General features: G+C 38.5%; 1 protein-coding gene across 7 annotated transcripts in view; it reads right to left on the bottom strand.

Moving 5' to 3' along the window:
* The window catches only part of AHI1 (Abelson helper integration site 1), a 208754-nt gene that overhangs the window by 13035 nt on the left and 175695 nt on the right, over positions 1-20024 (bottom strand). For 6 of the 7 annotated variants that reach the window (XR_006818426.1, XM_046006414.1, XM_046006418.1 and 3 more), the window contains one exon: positions 13000-13055. Coding sequence is in view for 6 of the 7 variants with exons in the window: in XM_046006414.1 (XP_045862370.1) it covers positions 13000-13055 (56 nt within the window). In the remaining variant the exon portion in view is untranslated. Of the gene's footprint in view, positions 1-12803; positions 12900-12999; positions 13056-20024 lie in introns of those variants that run through there. The other variant, XM_046006419.1, reaches the window with a different exon arrangement.

Raw genomic sequence — 20024 nt, 5'->3', positions numbered from 1 at the left:
GGAGCCTGACAGAACAGATGTTCTGAAAAACATGTGACACCCATATATAAGTGATTACAATGTGCGGGGAGAGGCAGGGAGCTGCTCAAAATAATGGAGAGACATGAACCTTCAGCTGATTGGGCTCCTTCTTTATCATGATGAAGGGACAGAATAAAATCAATTTCACTTCTCTCAGAAAAATATTAGATGCCTGGGAAAAACCAGAAAGCTTTTTATAAAAAAAAAAGTTTTTGTCAAACTAGTGGAAAAACGTGTATATGTGTGCTTGTGTGTGTGTGTATGTATGTAGAAATAACAGGAGATTGCTTACTGACAAAGAGAAAGGTGAAGGAAGTTTGTGTATAAGAAAGCTGTGAGATGATCCACGAATTCCACTACTGGGTATTTACCCAAAGAAAAGGAAACACTAATTCAAAGAGATATATACCTCTATGTTTACTGCAGCATTATTTATAACAGCCAAGAAATGGAAACAACCCAAGTGTCCACCCACAGATGAATGCATAAAGAAGATGTGGTACACACACACACACACACACACACACACTGGAATATTACTCAGCCACAAAAAAAACCAAGATCTTTCTTGTTTATGGATGGATCTAGCACATTATGCTAATTGAAGAAAGTTTGACAGAGAAAGACAAATACTGTATGACTTCATTTACATGTGGAATATAAAAACAAAACAAATGAACAAACAAACAAAAAGCAGAATCAGACCTATAAATACAGAGAACCGATGGTTGCCAGAGCAGAGGGGAGTGGGAGATACAGTCTTCCATTCATTCCATTATTCATGGAATGAATAATCATGAGAATAAAAGGTACAGCCTAGCAGATACAGTCGATGAGACTGTAATAGTGTTGTATGGTGAGAGATAGTAACCACCCTTGTGGGAAGCACAGTATAATATATGGGTTTATCGAAACACTATGCTATATACCTGAAGCTAACGGAACACTGCTTGGCAACTACACTCAAAAAACAAAAACAAAAACAAAAACAAAACACTGTAAAGCTGTGATATTCGGACCTGTGGGATGTGGAATGCAGCTTTTTAAACAGTCCAACAGTAGGAGTAAAATGTAAAACAAATATTTTGTGAATGAGTGCATACTAGTGTAAATAATGTTAAAACAAAAAAATACAAAAGCAATGAAAAAGGGAAATTTTTATTATTATTATTTTTAAAAAATGCTTCCTTTTAAAAAAAATATTTATTTATTTGTCTGAGAGAGAGAGTGTGTGTGCACAAACAGGAGGAGCAGCAGAGAGAGGGAGAAGCAGGCTTCCCGCTGAGCAAAGAGAGCAATGCAGGACTTAGTCTCAGGACCCTGGGACCATGAGCTGATAGGAAGGCAGATGCTAACCCACTGAGCCACCCAGGGATCCCAAAAAAGGGAACTTTAGAATGGAAGACAGTGTCTCCTTTCTAGAATATCTGGGAATGGTGGAAGAGTTTGAGCCACCCAGGGATCCCAAAAAAGGGAACTTTAGAGTGGAAGACAGTGTCTCCTTTCTAGAATATCTGGGAATGGTGGAAGAGTTTGCCACAGATGCAAGAATTTCAAAATCAAGTAATACGTAGGATTGAATACAGATTGCTATGAACTAAAATGAGTTCTCTCAAAATTCACAGGCTGAAGCCCTAATCTCCAAAGTGGAAAGAGGGCCTTCAAGGAGGTTATTTAAAGTTAAATGAGGCCACACAGGGGAGGCTCTAATCTATGGAACTGGCAGTCCTGATAAGAAGAGGCAGAGATAGCATGGAGCTCCTTCTCTCCACACATGCACAGAGGAAAGGCCATGTGAGGACACAGTGGAAGGTGGCAGTCTACAAGCTGGGAGGAGATGCTTCACCAAAAATCAACCCTGCTGGAACCTTGATTTTGAGCTTCCAGCCTCCAGAACTGAAAAAATAAATTTCTGTTGCTTAAGCAACCCAGTCAGTCGGTGGTGCTGCTATGGAAGTTGGAGATGATGATGTGGAGATATAAAGGTAAGTAAAATGAGATCAGATGGCTGAGAAGGAAAAGGTCAGAAATTAAAATATGAAAGAACAAATAAAGTATATATTTCAAAAGGGAGAGAATAATGAGAGAAAGGAAATCTGAGCTTTAAAAAAATAAGCACTGATAATTTGCAATCTCTCTCTAGGAAACCTATCCTTGGATATTAAAGTAAAAATCTGGGTATCTCCAGATTTTTGGTGAACGAGAGAAGCAAACTGGGGGTAACACAATAAACAGGCAAATTGGAGAGTGGATGACTCACAGGGGAGGCAATCTACTGCCTCAGCTCCAACTCAGGGATACCATGGAAGACTGTGGACCTGTGGTCCAGAACTCCTGCTTATTTTCAAGAGAAGTAGAAAGTCTGCATTTATGTGAAATATTTTTGTATTTGGGGAACTGAAAATTATACACATATGCACACATGCACACATACACATTGGACCCAACCAAAGATACTAGAACTGCATCTTGCTGTGCAGGCTCTAGTTTTTGACCTCTGTTCTAGCCACAGAGTACCTGTTAGCCTCAGGGAACCCCAGGCACTTTCACACTTTAGCTCCTGAAGTCCTGAAGTCTAGGTCCTTCCCTTTTTGTTCATTCTGTCTCAATATGGTCTTTAAGACTTAAATGCTATCTTACATCTTTGGCTTTCATAGATAACTGTAGGAAAATCAAACTGTGTGATCCCTCCAACTTTTCGCATAATCTATATACAATCTAACAGAAAATTACCTTGAAAACACATATATCTAGACCTTTGCTTGCAGCCAAGATGCAGTAACAGGGACTATACTGCTTGCCTAAAACCACCACCAAAAAAACAAGACTAAAAGCAAAATGCTGAATAATATATATGAAACAACAGTTTTCAAGGCTATGAATCACTGGCAACAAAAGCCACTGATACCCAAGAGATGGAAAATAAATGAGATGAACCCTATGGTGACCCAGCTTACTACCTTGAGAGTTTCTAGGCCATAGCACAGGGAGGTGAAGCCTGCATGGGTCCTGGTGGACTCCCTGACACTGAAGGTCTGAGGAGGTGGTGAGTGTTCAAAGTGCCAGGGAGGAGAAAGCTTCACAGTGAGAGAATGGGAAATCTGCAAAGGGTTCCCTTCAAGTATTTAGCAAGTACTAATGAAGGGATGATGAGGGAACTTCCCAAGGCCCAAACCGTGCCTGTGCCTACCAGCCAGGCTGGAAAACTCACAACTCAGAAGGCACTGCATAGAGTACTGAGGGGGATTTGTGTCTGTACTGAGGAATAATTAATGGCTCTGGTCCCACCTAACAAATCTTAAAAGCAAGACCTGAAAGGATCAAACTGTTCCAAAGTAGCTTAACTACATTTTATAACAGAGCTTAAGGATATTTATAGAAATACAGAAATATCTACCAAAAGGTAAATATTTCAATGTATGGCATCCAATTTACCGGGGGGGGGGGGGGGAGGGATAGAAAAATACAACCTATGATGAGGATAAAAAAACTGAAACTGACCCAAGAACTGACACAGATGTTAGAATTATAATTAAAACAGTGTTAGAAGAAACATTAAAACAGTTATTATAGCTATATTCCACCTGCTCAAAAGTTTAAGTAGTCACATGGAAGATATTTAGAGGATAGAGGACCTGCAGTGAATTTCTAGAGATGAAAACTAAAATGCCTGAGGTGAGAAATATACTAGAAGGGATTAAAGGCAGAATAGACACTGCAGAGAAAACATCAAATAATTCAAAGACATAGCGGTAGAAACTATTAATAGAAATGAAATGGAAGCCCCAACAATAGAAAGATGAAATGCACAGGAAAAAAAAAAGAATTAAGAAAAATAAAGCATCAGTGAGCTGTGGGACACCTTTAAGTGGCCTAGTATACGTGTAATTGGAATCCTTAAAGAGGAGAGTAGTGGATGAATGCAGGAAAAAAACAAAACAAAACAAAACTTAAGAAACAAGGCCCAAATGTTCCAAATTTGATGAATATACAAACCTACAGATCCAACCAACCCCCAACACAAGAAACATAAAGACCAAATTGAGCAAAACCAGTGACAAAAATCTTAAAAGGAGCCAAAGCGGCGGAAAACAAGCTGTATGTACAGAGAAACAAGATAAGCATAATAGTCTATTTCTTGTTGGAAAAAACTGTAGGTGAGAAGGCAGTGGAGCAACATTTTTAAAGTACCAGAAAAAAAGTGCAAACCTTTCAACACAGAATTTCATGCCAAATGAAAATAAGCTTTCAGAAACAAAGATGAACTAGTTCTTTCTAGACATGTGAAAAGTGAAGGCATTTATTTTTAGCTAGCCAACACTACAATAAATTTTGAAGGGAGTCCTCCAGGCATAAGGAAAATGATAGTAGGTGAAAATATGGATTTACACAAAGGAATTACAAAATACTGAAAATGGAAACAAAATGGGCAAATATTAAGATTTTCTTATGTCATCTCTTCAAAAGATGACAGTTTAAACAAAAATAATAACATATTGAGGGGTTTATAACTTAAATAAATGTGTGACTATAGAAGCACGAAGCTTAGGAGGGAAGATATGGAAGTGTACCATCCTAAAGCTCCTGAAGATATACTGTGTGATAAAATTTGTATTATAAACCCTAAGAAAAATCACTAAAATAGTGAAACACAGCATTATAGATATTAAGCTAGCAAGCAAGATAAAATAAAAAACAATCTAGAATAAGGCAGAAAAAGATGAAAAAAGAAGTGATAAGACAAATGGAAAATAAAAAAGTAGTACAATAGACCAAAATCCATCCATATTAATAATCATATTACATATAAATGTTTGCCTAATTACCCTAATTAAAGGCAGAAATGGTCATTTGGATAAAATGAGCATGACTCAGTTGTATGCTGCCTATAAGAAACATGCTTCAATTCTCAATCGATTTGCATCTTTAGAGTATGAAAACACATACACCATTCTAACACTACTAAAAGAAAGCTGGAGAAACTTTGTTAATATTAAGTGAAGGAGATTTTAGAACAAAAAAATATGACCAGAAATAGTCATTTAATAATAAGGGTGTCAATCCTTCAAGAGTACATAACAATCCTGAATACATGGACACCTAATACAGAGCTTCAAAATACATGACACAAAAACTAACAGAGCTATAAGAATGAAAAAAAACAAGCCCAGAATATTAGTTGAAGACTTCAATACCCTATTCTCAATAACAGAAAAGTACACAGAAAATCAGTTAGGAAACAAAAGACATAAACAACACGATTAGCCCGTGTGTTCCAATTTATTTATAAAAGAATACTTCAGGTAGAGAAGACCATATTAAGAATCACAAAACAATTCTCAATAAATTTAAAAAGATCTGGATCACAGACAGTATGTTCTCTGACCACAATGGAATCAGAAATCAGTAACAGAAAGATCTCTGGGAAACTTCTTAAACACTGGAAATGAAATGATGCACTTCTAAGTAACCCATAGGTCAAAGAAGAAATCTGAGCGAAAATTAAAGTGTTTTGAAAGAAATAAAAATGAAACCATAACATATCAAAATCTGTGGAATGCCATTCAAGCAGTGCTTAGTGGGAAGTTTATGGCACACATGTTTATATTAGTAGAGAAGAAAGGTGTTAAATCAATGACCACAGTTTCCCCTTTAAAAATCTAGAAAAAGGACAAATTAAATCCAAAGTAAGCAGAAATAAAAACCAGGGTGGAAATCAATGAAATAGAAAATAAATAATAAATATAAATTAGTGAAACAAAAAGCCAATTATTTGAAAAGATCAATAAAATTGATAAACTGCTAGGCTGATTGAGAAAAAAAGAAAGAAATTATCAACAGCAGGGATTAGAGAGATGCAACACTACTACAGATTCTTTCAATACTGAAAAGATAATGAGGTAATATTATGAACAACTATGTCAATCAATTCAACCACTTGAGTGAAATGGACAAATTCCTTTCTTTTTTTTTTTTTTAAGATTTTATTTATTTATTTGACAGACAGAGATCACAAGTAGGCAGAGGGGCAGGCAGAGAGGAGGAAGTAGACCCCCCACTGAGCAGAGAGCCTGACGAGGGCTCAGTCCCAAGACCCCGGGATCATGACCTGAGCGGAAGGCAGAGGCTTTAACCCACTGAGCCACCCAGGCACCCCTGAAATGGACAGATTCCTTGAAAGAAACAAACTATCAAAGTCTATACAAGAAAAACTAGATAACCTTAATAGCTCTACTTCTATTACATAAATTGAATTTGTAGTTAAAAATCTTCCAAAAGAGAAAATTCCAGAACCAGACGGCTTTACTGGTGAGTGAATCCAATATTTGAAGAAGAAACAAAATGATGTCCGTGAAAGTGGTGGAGCTGACTTCTGAATGTTCTCTTCTCCAAATAAGGTAGAAGAAAGCTGGCAAAAATGGTTAGAATCAACTTTTTCAGAATTCTGGAGATTAGCCAAAAGCTGGTGGCAACTGGGGCATGTTTATTCAATAAAAATGGTTGAATCTTGGTAAGATCTTGGAGGTTTGTGGCATTTCAATTTGACCCAGTCTCATCCCTCACTGTTGGCTCAGTGAAGACCTTAAAAAAGAAGAGCCTGTGTTCATGGTGAAAGCCTACAGCAGGCATAGAAGAATGATGGAGCTCTTTCAAAGCCTCATTTCCAAAGAACGCTCATTACTTGATCTGTCTGGTACTTCTTTGGAAGATACCACTTGTAAGGCTATCTGTATTTGACCTATCTCAGAGCTTGCCTTTTCCCTGGGAGGCACTTGTTGAAAACAGTTACAGTTAACTTTGTGGCTGCTTGAGTGACGGATTAACAGTAGCCAAACAACAGACTACCTGAAAAGTTGAAAAGGAGAAGGTGGGGAAGTAAGATGTCCACAGGGGTCTTAACAAGCTTGGACATAGTTCTGAGGGTCTAGAATGTCTCACATGTGTAGGGTTGTGTGCATGCACAGCAGAGGCCTAAAAAGGCCTTACGCCTTCACTTCTGGCTGATCTTAACGCTCTGTGCTAACCAGAGGTAAAATCCAAGACAGAGTTGCTAATGGCTTGGCTAAATATTGAAGGGGTGCACAATACCCCAAGAGAATCCCTTAGCAAGATTTTAAGACTTAATGTTTCCAGTTTTTTATTTTATTTTATTTTATTTCTTTTCAGTGTTCCAGCACTCATTGTTTATGCACCACACCCAGTGCTCCATGCAATAAGGAAATCTTTGTTCAATTAGCTAATCACTAATCTGACCAAGCAGAAACTTCAGTGGCAAAAACATTATAGCATTATGGAAGTTATTCAGAGAAGCTATTTAACAAACAAAGAACAACTATAATAAGTAGCAACAACAAACCCCTGGGAAGGGAAGGATCTAATTTCCAGAGTTGTCATATTATAGCACTTAAAATATTCAGTTTTCAACAAAATATTATAAGACATACAAAAAAACAAGTATGGCCCATACAAAGGGTAAAAAAGCAATCAACAGGAACTGTCCCTTAGGAAGTCTACACACTGGACTTCCTAGACAAAGACTTGAAATCCACCATTGTAAATACGTTAAAAAAACTAAAGGAAATCATGTCATCAAATAGGGGGTATTAATGAAGAAATAAAAATTATAAAAAAAAAAACAACCCAAATCTACACAGACTCTTCCAGAAAACGGAAGAGGTGGAAATTCTTCTAATTCTGTCCATGAAGCTGACCTCCCCTGATAACAAACCAGACTAAGATATTACAAGAAAACTATAGACCCGTATTTCTCATGAACAAAATGCAAAAGTTCTAAATTAGATTTTAGAAAATCAAGTTCACCAATCTATAAAAATGGCAACATACCACGACTAAACAGGGTTAATCCTAAGAATGAAAGATTAGTTTAAATTTGAAAATCTAGGGCGCCTGGGTAGTTCAGTGGGTTAAGCCTCTGCCTTCAGCTCAGGTCATGGTCCGAGGGTCCTGGGATCAAGCCCTTCATGGGGCTCTCTGCTCAGCAGGGAGCCTGCTTCCCCCCTCCCTCTCTACCTGCCTCTCTGTCAAATAAATAAATAAAATCTTTTTAAACAATTGAAAATCTATGTAATTTACTGTATTAGCATAAACTAATAAAGAAAAATCATGTGATTATTTTAATAGATACAGAAAGGGCATTTGACAAAAATCCAACATCCATTCCTGATACCAACTCTCAGAAAACCAGGAAATGAAGGAAACTACTTGATAAAGTACATTTATTAAAAAACCTATGATAATATCATACTTAATGGTTAAAGACTAAATGCTTTCCTACTCATTATCTATGGGGTCATGAAGAAGATAACACTATGTACTCTCATCATTTCTATTTGACATTGTAACACTGTACTGGAGATTTATCCTATGCAATAAGGCAAAAATATAAGAATAAAAATAAAAATAAAAGGCATCTAATTTAGAAAGAAATTAAAATGGTTTTTATTTGCTTGGATGTCTATGTAGAGAATCTAGTAAAATATACTGAAAAGCTACTAAAACTAAAAAGACATTTTAGTAAGATGGCATAGTACAAGTTTAACAAGCAACAATCAGTATTTCCATAAATGAACAACAAACAATTACAAACTGAAACTGGGAAATAATATAATTTATCTATGAAATACTCAGGAATAAATGAGCCAAACATGTGTAGGACTTATACTTTGAAAACTGAAAAAAAAAAAAAAAAAAAAAAAAGATTTCATTCATTCATTCAGGTCACATTTGAGTGTTCATAAAGGACTTTAATATGAGTGACCTTCTGAATGAACTTTTCTCTGATCAAAGTTGCTAATGAAACAAAACATTCTATGTTTATTTTCTATTTTTCTTTAAAGATTTATTTATTTATTTATTTATTTATTTATTCATTCATTCAGGTGACAGACAGAGATCACAAGTAGGCAGAGAGGCAGGCGGGGGTGGGGTTAGGGGTGGGGGAACCAGGCTCCCTGCTGAGCAGAAAGCCCAATGCAGGGCTCCATTCCAGGACCCTGACATCATGACCTGAGCTGAAGGCAGAGGCTTAACCCACTGAGCAACCCAGGTGTTCAGAACATTCTGTGTTAACAAAACAAACAAACAAAACAAACAAAAAAAAATCCCAAACACATTCTAGTTAAAAACAGATTAATGACTAAGGAATACCAATACTTCTTATTAAGGGCTGTAACATATTTGCAGAAATTTTATTACAAACTCTGACTTAGGCAGCAGATAATAACATCATAAGGGCATTAAGTACAAACAGTGAAAGTGTAAGACTTTTAAGAAAATGCCTTTGTTAAATTAACCTACTGGAGTTTCTCCTTCATAGTCTTAAAAAGAAGTGTAGCTTTACTAAAATGTGCAAAAATCACTTGCACAGAAGTGACTGACATTTCTAAAAAAAAGTAAGAAAGAATAAACAAGACAAGAAATTCAAGTGGAAGTGGTAAGAGGTAGTCCTACATGGCTTATTTATATATTCTGGTCAACCAACTAAGTAAGTAGATGTTGCAAACTGAATGGCAAGACTGCAAAGAACAGAAAATTAGCTTCTCTCCATTTACCTGGGTACAACGGACTCACCAAGGTAAATTAAAGAAATAAAGAAATGACTTTGTACATACTGGACTATAATATTTTCACATTCAGTGCTCGCTTCGGCAGCACATATAATATTTTCACATTCAACTCGCCTACAGTTTACAGGTCATGAGAAATGTATCTTAATTCATCTTTACTTCCAAGAAATTACTCGTATAGGGAAAGCCCGAAGATTGCAGATGAACTTGAGCACTTAGACATATCTGAACTTCTCATGAAAATTTATTTTCAGCAGCCTGGTTAGTGTTCTACGCTCAAAAGGAAAAGTCAAGCTACCTTTGTACCCTTTGGAGCTGGGATGTTTTGTGAGGGTGTTTTTTTTTTTTTTTTTTTAAGATTTTATTTTTTTATTAATTTGACAGAGAAAGAAAGAGAGAAAAAGTGAGAGACGAACACAAGCAGGGGGAATGGGAGAGGAAGAAGCAGGCTTCCCGCCAAGCAGGGAACCTGATTTGGGGCTCGATCCTGGGACCCTGGGACCCTGGGATCATGACCTGAGCCAAAGGCAGATGCTTGACCACTGAGCCACCCAGGCGCCCCGTTTTTTTTTGTTTGTTTGGTTTTCGTTTTTGTTTTCTTTAAAAAAACTTTAATCAGGAGAACGTGGTGGTTGGATCTCTGTTATCACTTGAAAATAGGTATCCAGTGCAGTCAGAGTGACTATAGTCTCTCATTTGCATTTGAGGTAAAGGTTCTAAAAGTTTGTATAAAACAGGCTCAAAAACATCAAGAACACTGTTTCACATAATTAAATGTGGTTATTTTTTGGTCACTTAAACATTGTGTCCTCATTGTTCCAGGGTACTTTTTATATATATAATCTGTCATTAAGTATAAACTCCTTAGGGGAGTTTGACTGTATTATCAACTACTATATAAAATTTCACTTTTTTAGAGAATGGAACTGAAAACTTTCCTGGCAGAGGTAACAAGAAAGAAAACTGGAAAGACCCGGGGTGTGTGTTTGCATCCTATGACCGGCAACAGGAAAGCCTGGAGAGAAAAGGAGATTAGGAAACAGAGGACCTGTGTTCTGGAACTGGGTCTGCCACTTAGTACCCACAGTGACGTGAAACACGCCCCAACCTTAAAGATCTTGTTTCTCCATATGTAAGACAGGGGTCAGGATACCGGTCTGCAGCGAAATGGTGGGAATCAAATGTGATTAACGTGAGTGACTGAGCTCTGAAGTCATACAGGGCTATAGATAGAGCATCATCAATAGATTTTCTCTCTCAGAAAGATTTTTAAGCTTCCAACAAAATGGTATTTTACCAAGAAGCTTGACAACACTAAATATGATTTAAAAAAACAAACAGATAGACACTGCAATAGTCTGGGACTCTTCTGTGTTGGTCTGCGTGCTGACACAGACGCTCCCTGTGATATTTACTCGAGGCCTTCCCCTAGTTTTCTTGACGAGAAAACAGAGACTTTCTAAAGAATCTTCTAGGTCATGATTCTGTGACTCTTTAAAACACCACTTGAAAACCATGCTTGTCTTTCATCTGTAGAATGGAACATCATTTTGTAAGATAACGCACAAGTTTATTTGATAATTCTGGTAAATTAGACTGTCACCTACCTCAGAATTTTTGAACTGAGAGAGACATATTATTCTTCAAAAGGTCAAAGCGGGGGTGCCTGGGTGGCTCAGTGGGTTAAAGCCTCTGCCTTCGGCGAGGGTCATGATCCCAGAGTGCTGGGATCGAGCCGCACTGGGCTCCCTGCTCAGCGGGAAGCCTGCTTCTCCCTCTCCCATTCCCCCTTGCTTGTGTTCCCTCTCTCTGTCGAACAAATAAATAAAATCTTAAAAAACAAAAACAAAGGTCAAAGCGGATAGTAGGGTTAACTTGAACAAATACCTATCTGAAGGAAATTTGGCAGGGATCATCCGGGTGCATGTGTGAGTAAGCCCATACTCTCACGCATATGAGGGGATAGCGGTGGTTGAATGGGAGGACACGACAGGTATCGAGATTGTTCGAGGCTGTTAAACTCCTGTGATAGTTTGCTAGTGATGTGTGAATATGAAGTTTGGGCTGAAAGTTAGGTACAAAATGATCTGCAGTGATTAAAATAAATGAGAAATATTCTGGGAAGGTCTTTGATGTAATTTTTTTGAAGTAAAAGGGATTTTCTATTTATTAAGTAACACAGCAACTAGCAAATAAAAATACAAAAACTTCCTCTCTCTCTGTCAAATAAATAAATAAAATCTTTAAAAAAAATACAAAAACTTCCTAGTGATCTTTCAAATAAATACCTCAAAGCAAATTGTTTAATATATTACTCTTTGTAGAAAATACACAATGATAATGTTCTGGGTATTAGCTTTTTTTCTTTAATACCTCAAAATAGGTATTTTATATATGTATTTTTTAACCACACCATCTACTTGTTTTCAGTTAATGTCATTTAAAAATGTAACTCAAGGGGCACCTGGTGGCTCAGTGGTTTAAGCCTCTGCCTTCAGCTCAGGTCATGATCTCAAGGTCCTGGGATCAAGCCCTGTATTGGGCTTTCTGCTCAGCAGGGAGCCTGCTTCTCCCTCTCTTTCTGCCTGCCTCTCTGCCTACCTGTGATCTCTCTCTCTTTGTCAAATAAATAAATAAAATCTTTAAAAGGAAAAAAAATGTTTCTCAAACAGGGGTGCTTGGGTGGTTCAGTTGATTGAGCAACTGACTCTTGATTTTGGCTCAGGTCATGGTGTCAGCTCAGGGTCACGGGTTCGAGCCCCATCAGGCTCTGCACTCAGAGTTTGCTTGGTATTCTCTCCCTCTCCCTTTTGCCCTTCCCTCTACTCACATGTGTGCACACACTTTATTTCTCTCTAAAATGAAGAAATAAAATCTGTCAAAAAACTAAAATGTTGGAGTGCCTGGGTGGCTCAGTGGGTTAAGCCTCTGCCTTCAGCTCAGGTCATGATCCCAGGGTTCTGGGATCGAGCCTTGCATTGGGCTCTCTGCTGAGCAGGGAGCCTGCTTCCCTTCCTCTCTCTGCCTGCCTCTCTGCCTACTTGTGATCTCTGTCAAATAAATAAATAAAATCTTTAAAATAAATAAATAAAATAAAATGTTACTGAAAAATAAAAGACAAAGTAGGTCCACAGAAACAAAATTTAGTGTGATATTTTAATTTTATTTAATATTATTTTTTGTAACTTAGTTATATATACATCCTCAAAGTCCAACCATTAAAATATTCTCTTTCAGCTAGCTTAACTCTTTCAAAAATCAATGATCTGAAATTTAACTTTTGATGTAATGCTGTAAAAAGAGAAATAAGAGAAATTTCCCTTAAAAAAAAAAAACACAACAAAAATAACTATTTATCACTGCAAATTATTTAGGAGGAAAAGCTGCTTACTGTGTCATGGACTCTGAGCCCAGTCGGAAATCCTGGGACTTGTCCTTGACTGGCCGCTGTGAAGGAAGAACAACAATGGGTGAGGAAAGATTCAGAGAAGACTGCACAGGCAATTGTTACAACTTTCTGAATGAGAGCACATGCGTGTTCTGAACATGAATGTCTATCAGCATTGTATATTCACTCCAATGGAAAACCAAGGAACTGGTTCTCCAGATCATCGGAACACTCTACCTAAAGTCAGTTTTCGGGTATGTGGCAAGTAAGTCAGGTGTGAGTCAGTCTAAATTAATCGAGAAATACTATGTGGAGATTGCTTAAATTCTAAATTTATCTTTCGACATTGCAGATTTCTTTTCTCATTGTTTCGGTACACTTAATATTTTCATAGTGATGATAATCATGGAGCCAAATGTAGAAATTTGGGTCTGAAAACTTGGTCTTCTACAAAATCTGTTCAGTACATATTTTGTTAATGGCACCTTCCTGAGGAAAACAAATTATTAATCATTTCCAAGGGTGCCAGATTATACTGAGTGTCTTGTTCCTCTGGAATTCGAGCGTTAACTCCAGATGAAAGTATACTGTGGGAGAATGGTGTTTGATAATCACAAGATAGTCTTTTATAAATCAACCCAATGGTGCTATAAAATTAACTACAAAATTTTTTTTTAGAGATAATTACATGTCATGGAAAGGAATTCATTTAAAATTCACATAGAAAATATACATTGTTCGTACATTAAAGTTTTCAGTTATATACAAATAATATATAATTAGATACAAATATGTCATATCTACTTAATTATTTAAAATAAATTTAAATTAAAAAAAACTCAAAATAACAAAATGAAATGAAAGAAAAGGAGTACAACCTTTTCTTTCAGGCTTAAGTTGCTTGAGTAACTACTACTTTCCCATTCTTATCCTTCCTGTAGCTTGTTTCACTTTGTGGATTTCCTCTTCCACAGATTTCTGCAAGATTTGGCACTGAATATCTTGAAACAAGTATTACTTACCATAAATATTTCAAAAAGATATTGCTTTCTAGATCATAATTATGTCATATTATTGCTCTCTGTACAGCTTTAAATCATGCATATCATAAAAACAAGAATAAAAGAACAAGAAGACTTGGTGGTGAAAGGTGGATGTTGTAGCAAGTGACCCAGTTTCACAAAACAACAAAAGAACCATAACATCTTGATTTTTCTCTACCGGTGAAGATGATCTGACTCAGTTCAATGTATTTGGGAAAACAAGTACAAACACATGAAAAACTCAAATTCAAGGACTAATTCTGGTTGCAGAACAGTCTACCTGTTCTCAACCCAACAGAACATGATGCAAAGAAAAACCATCAAAATCTACACTCAGAGAGCATCGTTTATAACCGAATTTCTTTAGTTTTCTCCTAGACTTAAGAAATAAATTCCAGACATAGCAATTGAATTAATTTTATTTTTTACATGGCCTAAGTGTTACTTTTATCTCTTTGCCCACAGCAAGACCAATGTCTTACCATAAACATATGTATAATGTGTGAAACTGTAAAACTCTGAATTAAAAAAAACAAAAAACAAAAAACCCTCAACAAAGCAGCTCTAATCAGAATCTGAACCTACTCCAGAGGTTGAGGGAAGAGAAGTCAGACAATTATACATCACTATTAAGCCAATGTTACTTCTAATCATTCATGAGCTTGACAAATGAGTAACAACATACTGCCATGTGTAGGTCTTACCAAACCTGCCTTTAATAGTCTGTTCATGTGAAATGGATGTTGTCATGCCCTCAGAAAGTTTGTCTTAGTGGGTTTAACAGTGTCCCTGCCACCTTTCCTACTGTATTACTGTGTTACAGTAATTGGCACATTCAAGTCCTTTTTCATGATGCAAAGGTGGCTTAACTTGTGTTCAAATCCTATGAATCCCAAATTACTAGGGTAGCCACATTACAAAGTTTTAACACTTATTTGTTAAAGGACACTTAATTAATTTGGACCAATTTTCCACTTCTAAGCACCTTTACTCGCTCATTCCTTGGTCTCAGCAGCAGCACCCCATACGGGTAGTTACTCATGGAGGCAGACGAAGGGGGAAGAAGGAGGTGTCTCTGTGAGCTGTTTTGTTTCACTTTTTCTTTTAACAAAAAAGCCCCCAAGGCTCTAATACAATCATCCCATAAGCACCATCCCCCACCATCAGTATGGTCTAGGAGCATGACGCCCTTCTTTCCCTCCTGTCCATGTACACCTCTCATAGTTGTTTTGTGACTTCGTTTTCTCTTCTTGGAAACCCTTGATTTGAAGAGGAGGGGATGAAGAGAGGAAGATGAGCAAAGCCAGGAGATGAATGAAAGGACCAGAATCCGGAGGCGCCTGTTTCCCAAACCCTCACAGCTTCTCGGTGATGCTTTTAAACTTAGATGCAGTGAGACTTAAAACACGAGAGGAATGATTAATGGCGTGATTTTAAGTGCCTCCACTGAGCACATGGAGATTCACCAAGAAGAAAACAACTCATAAATAGCTTTGTAAAAGAGAAATGGACCATGCAGACAACTCACCCATATACTTCTGTAAACTTGAGGAATGAATGTAAAATTAGGTAAATATTCAATGTCTGTTGTAGCTAGCATACCAGTGAGCTTTAAATAAGGCAAATTTATGATATAGTATAGCTCTACATATACATGCTTTTTATAATACCTTCTGATATCTTCTACCTTGCCCATATTATTAGTATCTATAATTTACTTATACCCACTTTTCGGGAATTTTTAAAAGAGAGAAAGAGAGGAAAACCACCACCGTCAGAGCTGGTGGCTAAGTTCCAGTCTTGGTCTGTCCTTAACTTTCTCTGTGGCCTAAGTACAAGCCACTTAACTTCTTTGGGGATCTGTTTTTCACTTGAAAATGAACAGATGGGGCTCAGCATAAAATCATGAACGACCATAGCACCATTCTTGTATTTTACAGATGAGGAAATGGAGGCCCAGAGTCACCAAGCTTACAGAAGTAGTGGAAGGCTACAATTCTGTTTTTCCAAACTGATTTAACAGCAAAACTATTTTTCAGAACTGTTTTGCTTGAAAGGCTCATATCAAAACCCCTAAGCAGAGAATTACTCTAGGTGAAGCTAGGTTTGGTGGCCAGCCCTACTCCCCAGAGCCCTAAAGAGTAGGGGTCTATGGAAGAGAGTTTATAGACCACTGAATTAGACCAGCTCTTCCAGATTTCCTTTGTTGCTAAAATTCTGTTTCCAGGAACACGATTTTACAATTTTATATATTTATATAAGTTTGTTGTTGATTCTTTGATTTTAGAATTTATTAATGATTATGTGAATTTTATATGATGAATTATAATGCTTTCCCTTAAAGACAAAATAGTCCCCTGCATGAAAATGCAGCTTCTAGAAGTATATTAAAACAAAAGCAAAGGTCTTCATCTTGGTTCATGACTTGTAGTTTTGGGATTTTTTTTTTCTTTTTTTGACAGAGAGAGAGAGAGATCACAAGTAGTCAGAGAGGCAGGCAGAGAGAGAGGGGGAAGCAGGCTTCCCGCTGAGCAGAGAGCCCCATGTGGGGCTCGATCCCAGGATCCTGGGATCATGACCCAAGCCAAAGGCAGAGGCTTAACCCACTGAGCCACCCAGGCGCCCCCTGAGTTGTAGTTTTTGGTATTAACTATGCCAATTAAAAAAACAAGAACAGATATTTATGAAACCGCACTCTGTAAGGGAGACATTGTGTTAATATGTGCTGGGAGTACGAAGCTGAGCAGGCTTTAAGAGTAAAGAGTTTACAATCTAATGGCAAAAGCTGTGGCTACAACCAGCAAGGCAGAAGGGGATAAACGTTACGATAAAGGTAAAAAGAAAATGTGTGGAAATAAACAGTAGCCTTGAATTGTAACTTGAGGTTTTTGAGAAGGATTCATAGCAGAGGAAGCATTTAGAGAGATCTTAAAGGGATGAACTGAAATTCTGATAACTGGAGAAGCACACAAAACTATAAAGTTCAAGAAAACAGGGTGAGAAGAGGTTTGAGGAATGTGTGCTGGGCAGCCTAGTCAGGAGGTTTAGAAGATGAAGAAAAGTAGGTCAGAATTCAATTCAATCTTCAAGGTGTGGGATCTAGATAAACATTTATGAGATTTGGACTTTATAGACAAATGTAGAGCCAACTAAGATTTCTGAGCTAGTAAGTCACATGACTTGATCTCTATTTTAGCAAGGTATCTGCTCTCTGGTAGGCAGGGAACAGGTACATTTTTGTTGTTGTTAAAAGATTTTTGTTTATTTGACAGACAGAGATGCAGCAAGAGGGAACATAAGCAGGGGGAGTGGGAGAGGGAAAAGCAGGCTTCCTGCCAAGCGGGCAACCCGATGTGGGGCTCAATCCCAGGACCCTGGGTTCATGACTTGAGCCGAAGGCACCCCAGGGAACAGGTGAATTAAAGACTGGAGAATGGAAGAGCGAAGACTGCTGGAGGCTGGGACCAGAGGTCCCGGCAATGTCCTTCTGGTGCTCCCTCCTCTCAGTTCACTCTTTAAAAAACCTGGCATCACGGGGCACCTGGGTGGCTTAGTGGGTTGGGCCTCTGCCTTCAGCTTAGGTCATGATCTCAGGGTCCTGGGATTGAGCCCTGCATGGCGCTCTCTGCTCAGCGGAGAGCCTGCTTCCTCTCTCTACCTGCCTCTCTGCCTACTTGTGATCTCTGTCTCTCTGTCAAACAAACAGATAAAAATCTTTAAAAAAAAAACAAAACTGGCATCCCTAATACCTTCTGCCCCCTGTCCTTTCCATTCATTATATTCTTCTGTTCCCATGCATTTAACCAGTGTGTTTAGGCTAACGGCTTCCAAATCAATACCATGAAACCAGATCTCAAGTTTTCTTCAAGATGATTCGGAAATCGCCACTTTTCAGCACATTTTATAAACACGATTTTTTCTGAAACATAATTAGACTACCTAGCCAGTCTGAGTTCTCAGCAAATATCTCCTGAATTCCTTAGAAGCTGGCAAGATGTCTGCAACAGGTTGCTGCACAGACCTTGCCAAATTTGAGAGTCTCAAACTGCAGTGTTTCTCATACTCTTACACACTGAGATAGTTCAGTCAGAAACCCAGATTTCTCCTTTGCCTTCACATTTAGTCACCATGCTGTAGGGTCTCACTGTGTTTGGCTTGGATTATTGCAAAAGCTTCTCCTGCTTAGTTCCTTCAGTACCGCTTTCTTCCAGAGCTTCTAGAGTGAGTTTTGGTTTATGTTTTAGAGGGAGCGAGGCAGGACGGGGCAGAGGGAGAGAGAATCTTAAATAGGCTTTATACCCAGCATGCATGGAGACCGAAGTGGGGCTTGATCTCATGACCCTGAGATCATGACTTGAGCCAAAACCAACAGTCAGATGCTCAACCGACGGAGCCACCCCGGTGCCCCTAGAGTGAGCTTTTGAAATAACCCATTTGATCATGCTATCTCCTTCAGCAGCTCCCTACGACCTCCAGGATAAAACCCAGCTTCTTGGGGCGCTTGGGTGGCTCAGTGGGTTAAAGCCTCTGCCTTTCGCTCAGGTCATGGTCCCAGGGTCCTGGGATTGAGCCCCTCATCGGGCTCTCTGCTCAGCAGGGAGCCTGCTTCCTCCTCTCTCTCTCTCTGCCTGCCTCTCTCCCTACTTGTGATCTCTATCTGTCAAATAAATAAATAAAATCTTAAAAAAAAACCAAAAAACCAAAAAACCAAAACAAAAAACCCAGCTTCTTGGGGCGCCTGGGTGGCTCAGTGGGTTAAGCCGCTGCCTTCGGCTCAGGTCATGATCTCAAGGTCCTGGGATCAAGTCCCACATCGGGCTCTCTGCTCAGCAGGGAGCCTGCTTCCCTCTCTCTCTCTCTCTGCCTGCCTGTCTACTTGTGATCTCTCTCTGTCAAATAAATAAATAAAATCTTAAAAAAAAAACAAAACCCAGCTTCTTAACATGCCATACAAGGACCTTCTTAATCCTGCCCACTAGTTCAGTTTCAGCAGATTGTTTTTAAACTTTGCATCCCAAGCACGAACCATGATGAAATTTTTGTGCTGCCCCCGTGCACCCTGCCTTAGTATAGATTCAGTCTGTCACAAATGCCCTTCCTTCTGTGAAACTCTCCTGAGAAATCGATTCTTCTGGAAAGCTCTCCCGACCTCACTAAGCTTAGGTCAGGGACCATTTCTATTTGTTCTTGCATTCCGTGTGGAAGTCTACCATCCTCTTGTGCTGCAAAACCCCGATGTTGGACTATCTGCCAGCTCTTTCAAGAGAGAGCTCCCCGAAGACGAAAGCAGATGACAGGCATATGAGGCCAGAGATTCCAGAAGGATAATCTACATAAAAATTTCTGGGAGGCAGGTAGAAATAGACCTGGGGATTTAGGATAGGGCCAGAGGTACAGATGTAGGATTTGATACATCTGAAATACCAAACTATTAGCTAAAACTTGGCGGTAGAAGGGATAATCTAGAAAAAAATACATTAGAGAAAAATACATAACAACAGAAAATGGAGTATTTCTTCACACGGTCTGTTAACTGCTGGGTTTGGTCCTTCCTCCACTCTGTGCTTCATCCCTTGTCCCCTCCCCCTGTGACCAGCTGGTTTTTCAATTTTTCTGATGAGCATTTCTGGCCACTTTAGGGCTTTTGCACCTGCGGTTGCTAGTGCCTCAAATGTATCCTCCTCATAAAAACTAACCATCTACTTCTCACCACATGGCCTCATAGTCTCCCCCCACTCTTCCCATTGTTTCTACGCTTCTTTCTGTGACTCACTAATTACAGTGACTTTCACTCATTAGACAGTAACTTCTAGAAGTGGAGGGGCTGTGTGTTTAATTTGCCATTCTACCATACAGACAACATTCCATCACAGTGCCTGGGAAAATGGCAGGCTTTCAGTACATAGGAGAGAAATGAATAAATAATGAAGATGCCAAAGGAGTGGAAGAATGAGGACATTGGCTCTCCCTGATGGGGGCGAGCTA

Source organism: Meles meles, chromosome 5 (genome assembly GCF_922984935.1).
Source record: "Meles meles chromosome 5, mMelMel3.1 paternal haplotype, whole genome shotgun sequence".
NCBI classification, from domain to species: domain Eukaryota; kingdom Metazoa; phylum Chordata; class Mammalia; order Carnivora; family Mustelidae; genus Meles; species Meles meles.
This window is presented reverse-complemented; position numbering and strand designations above follow the sequence as displayed.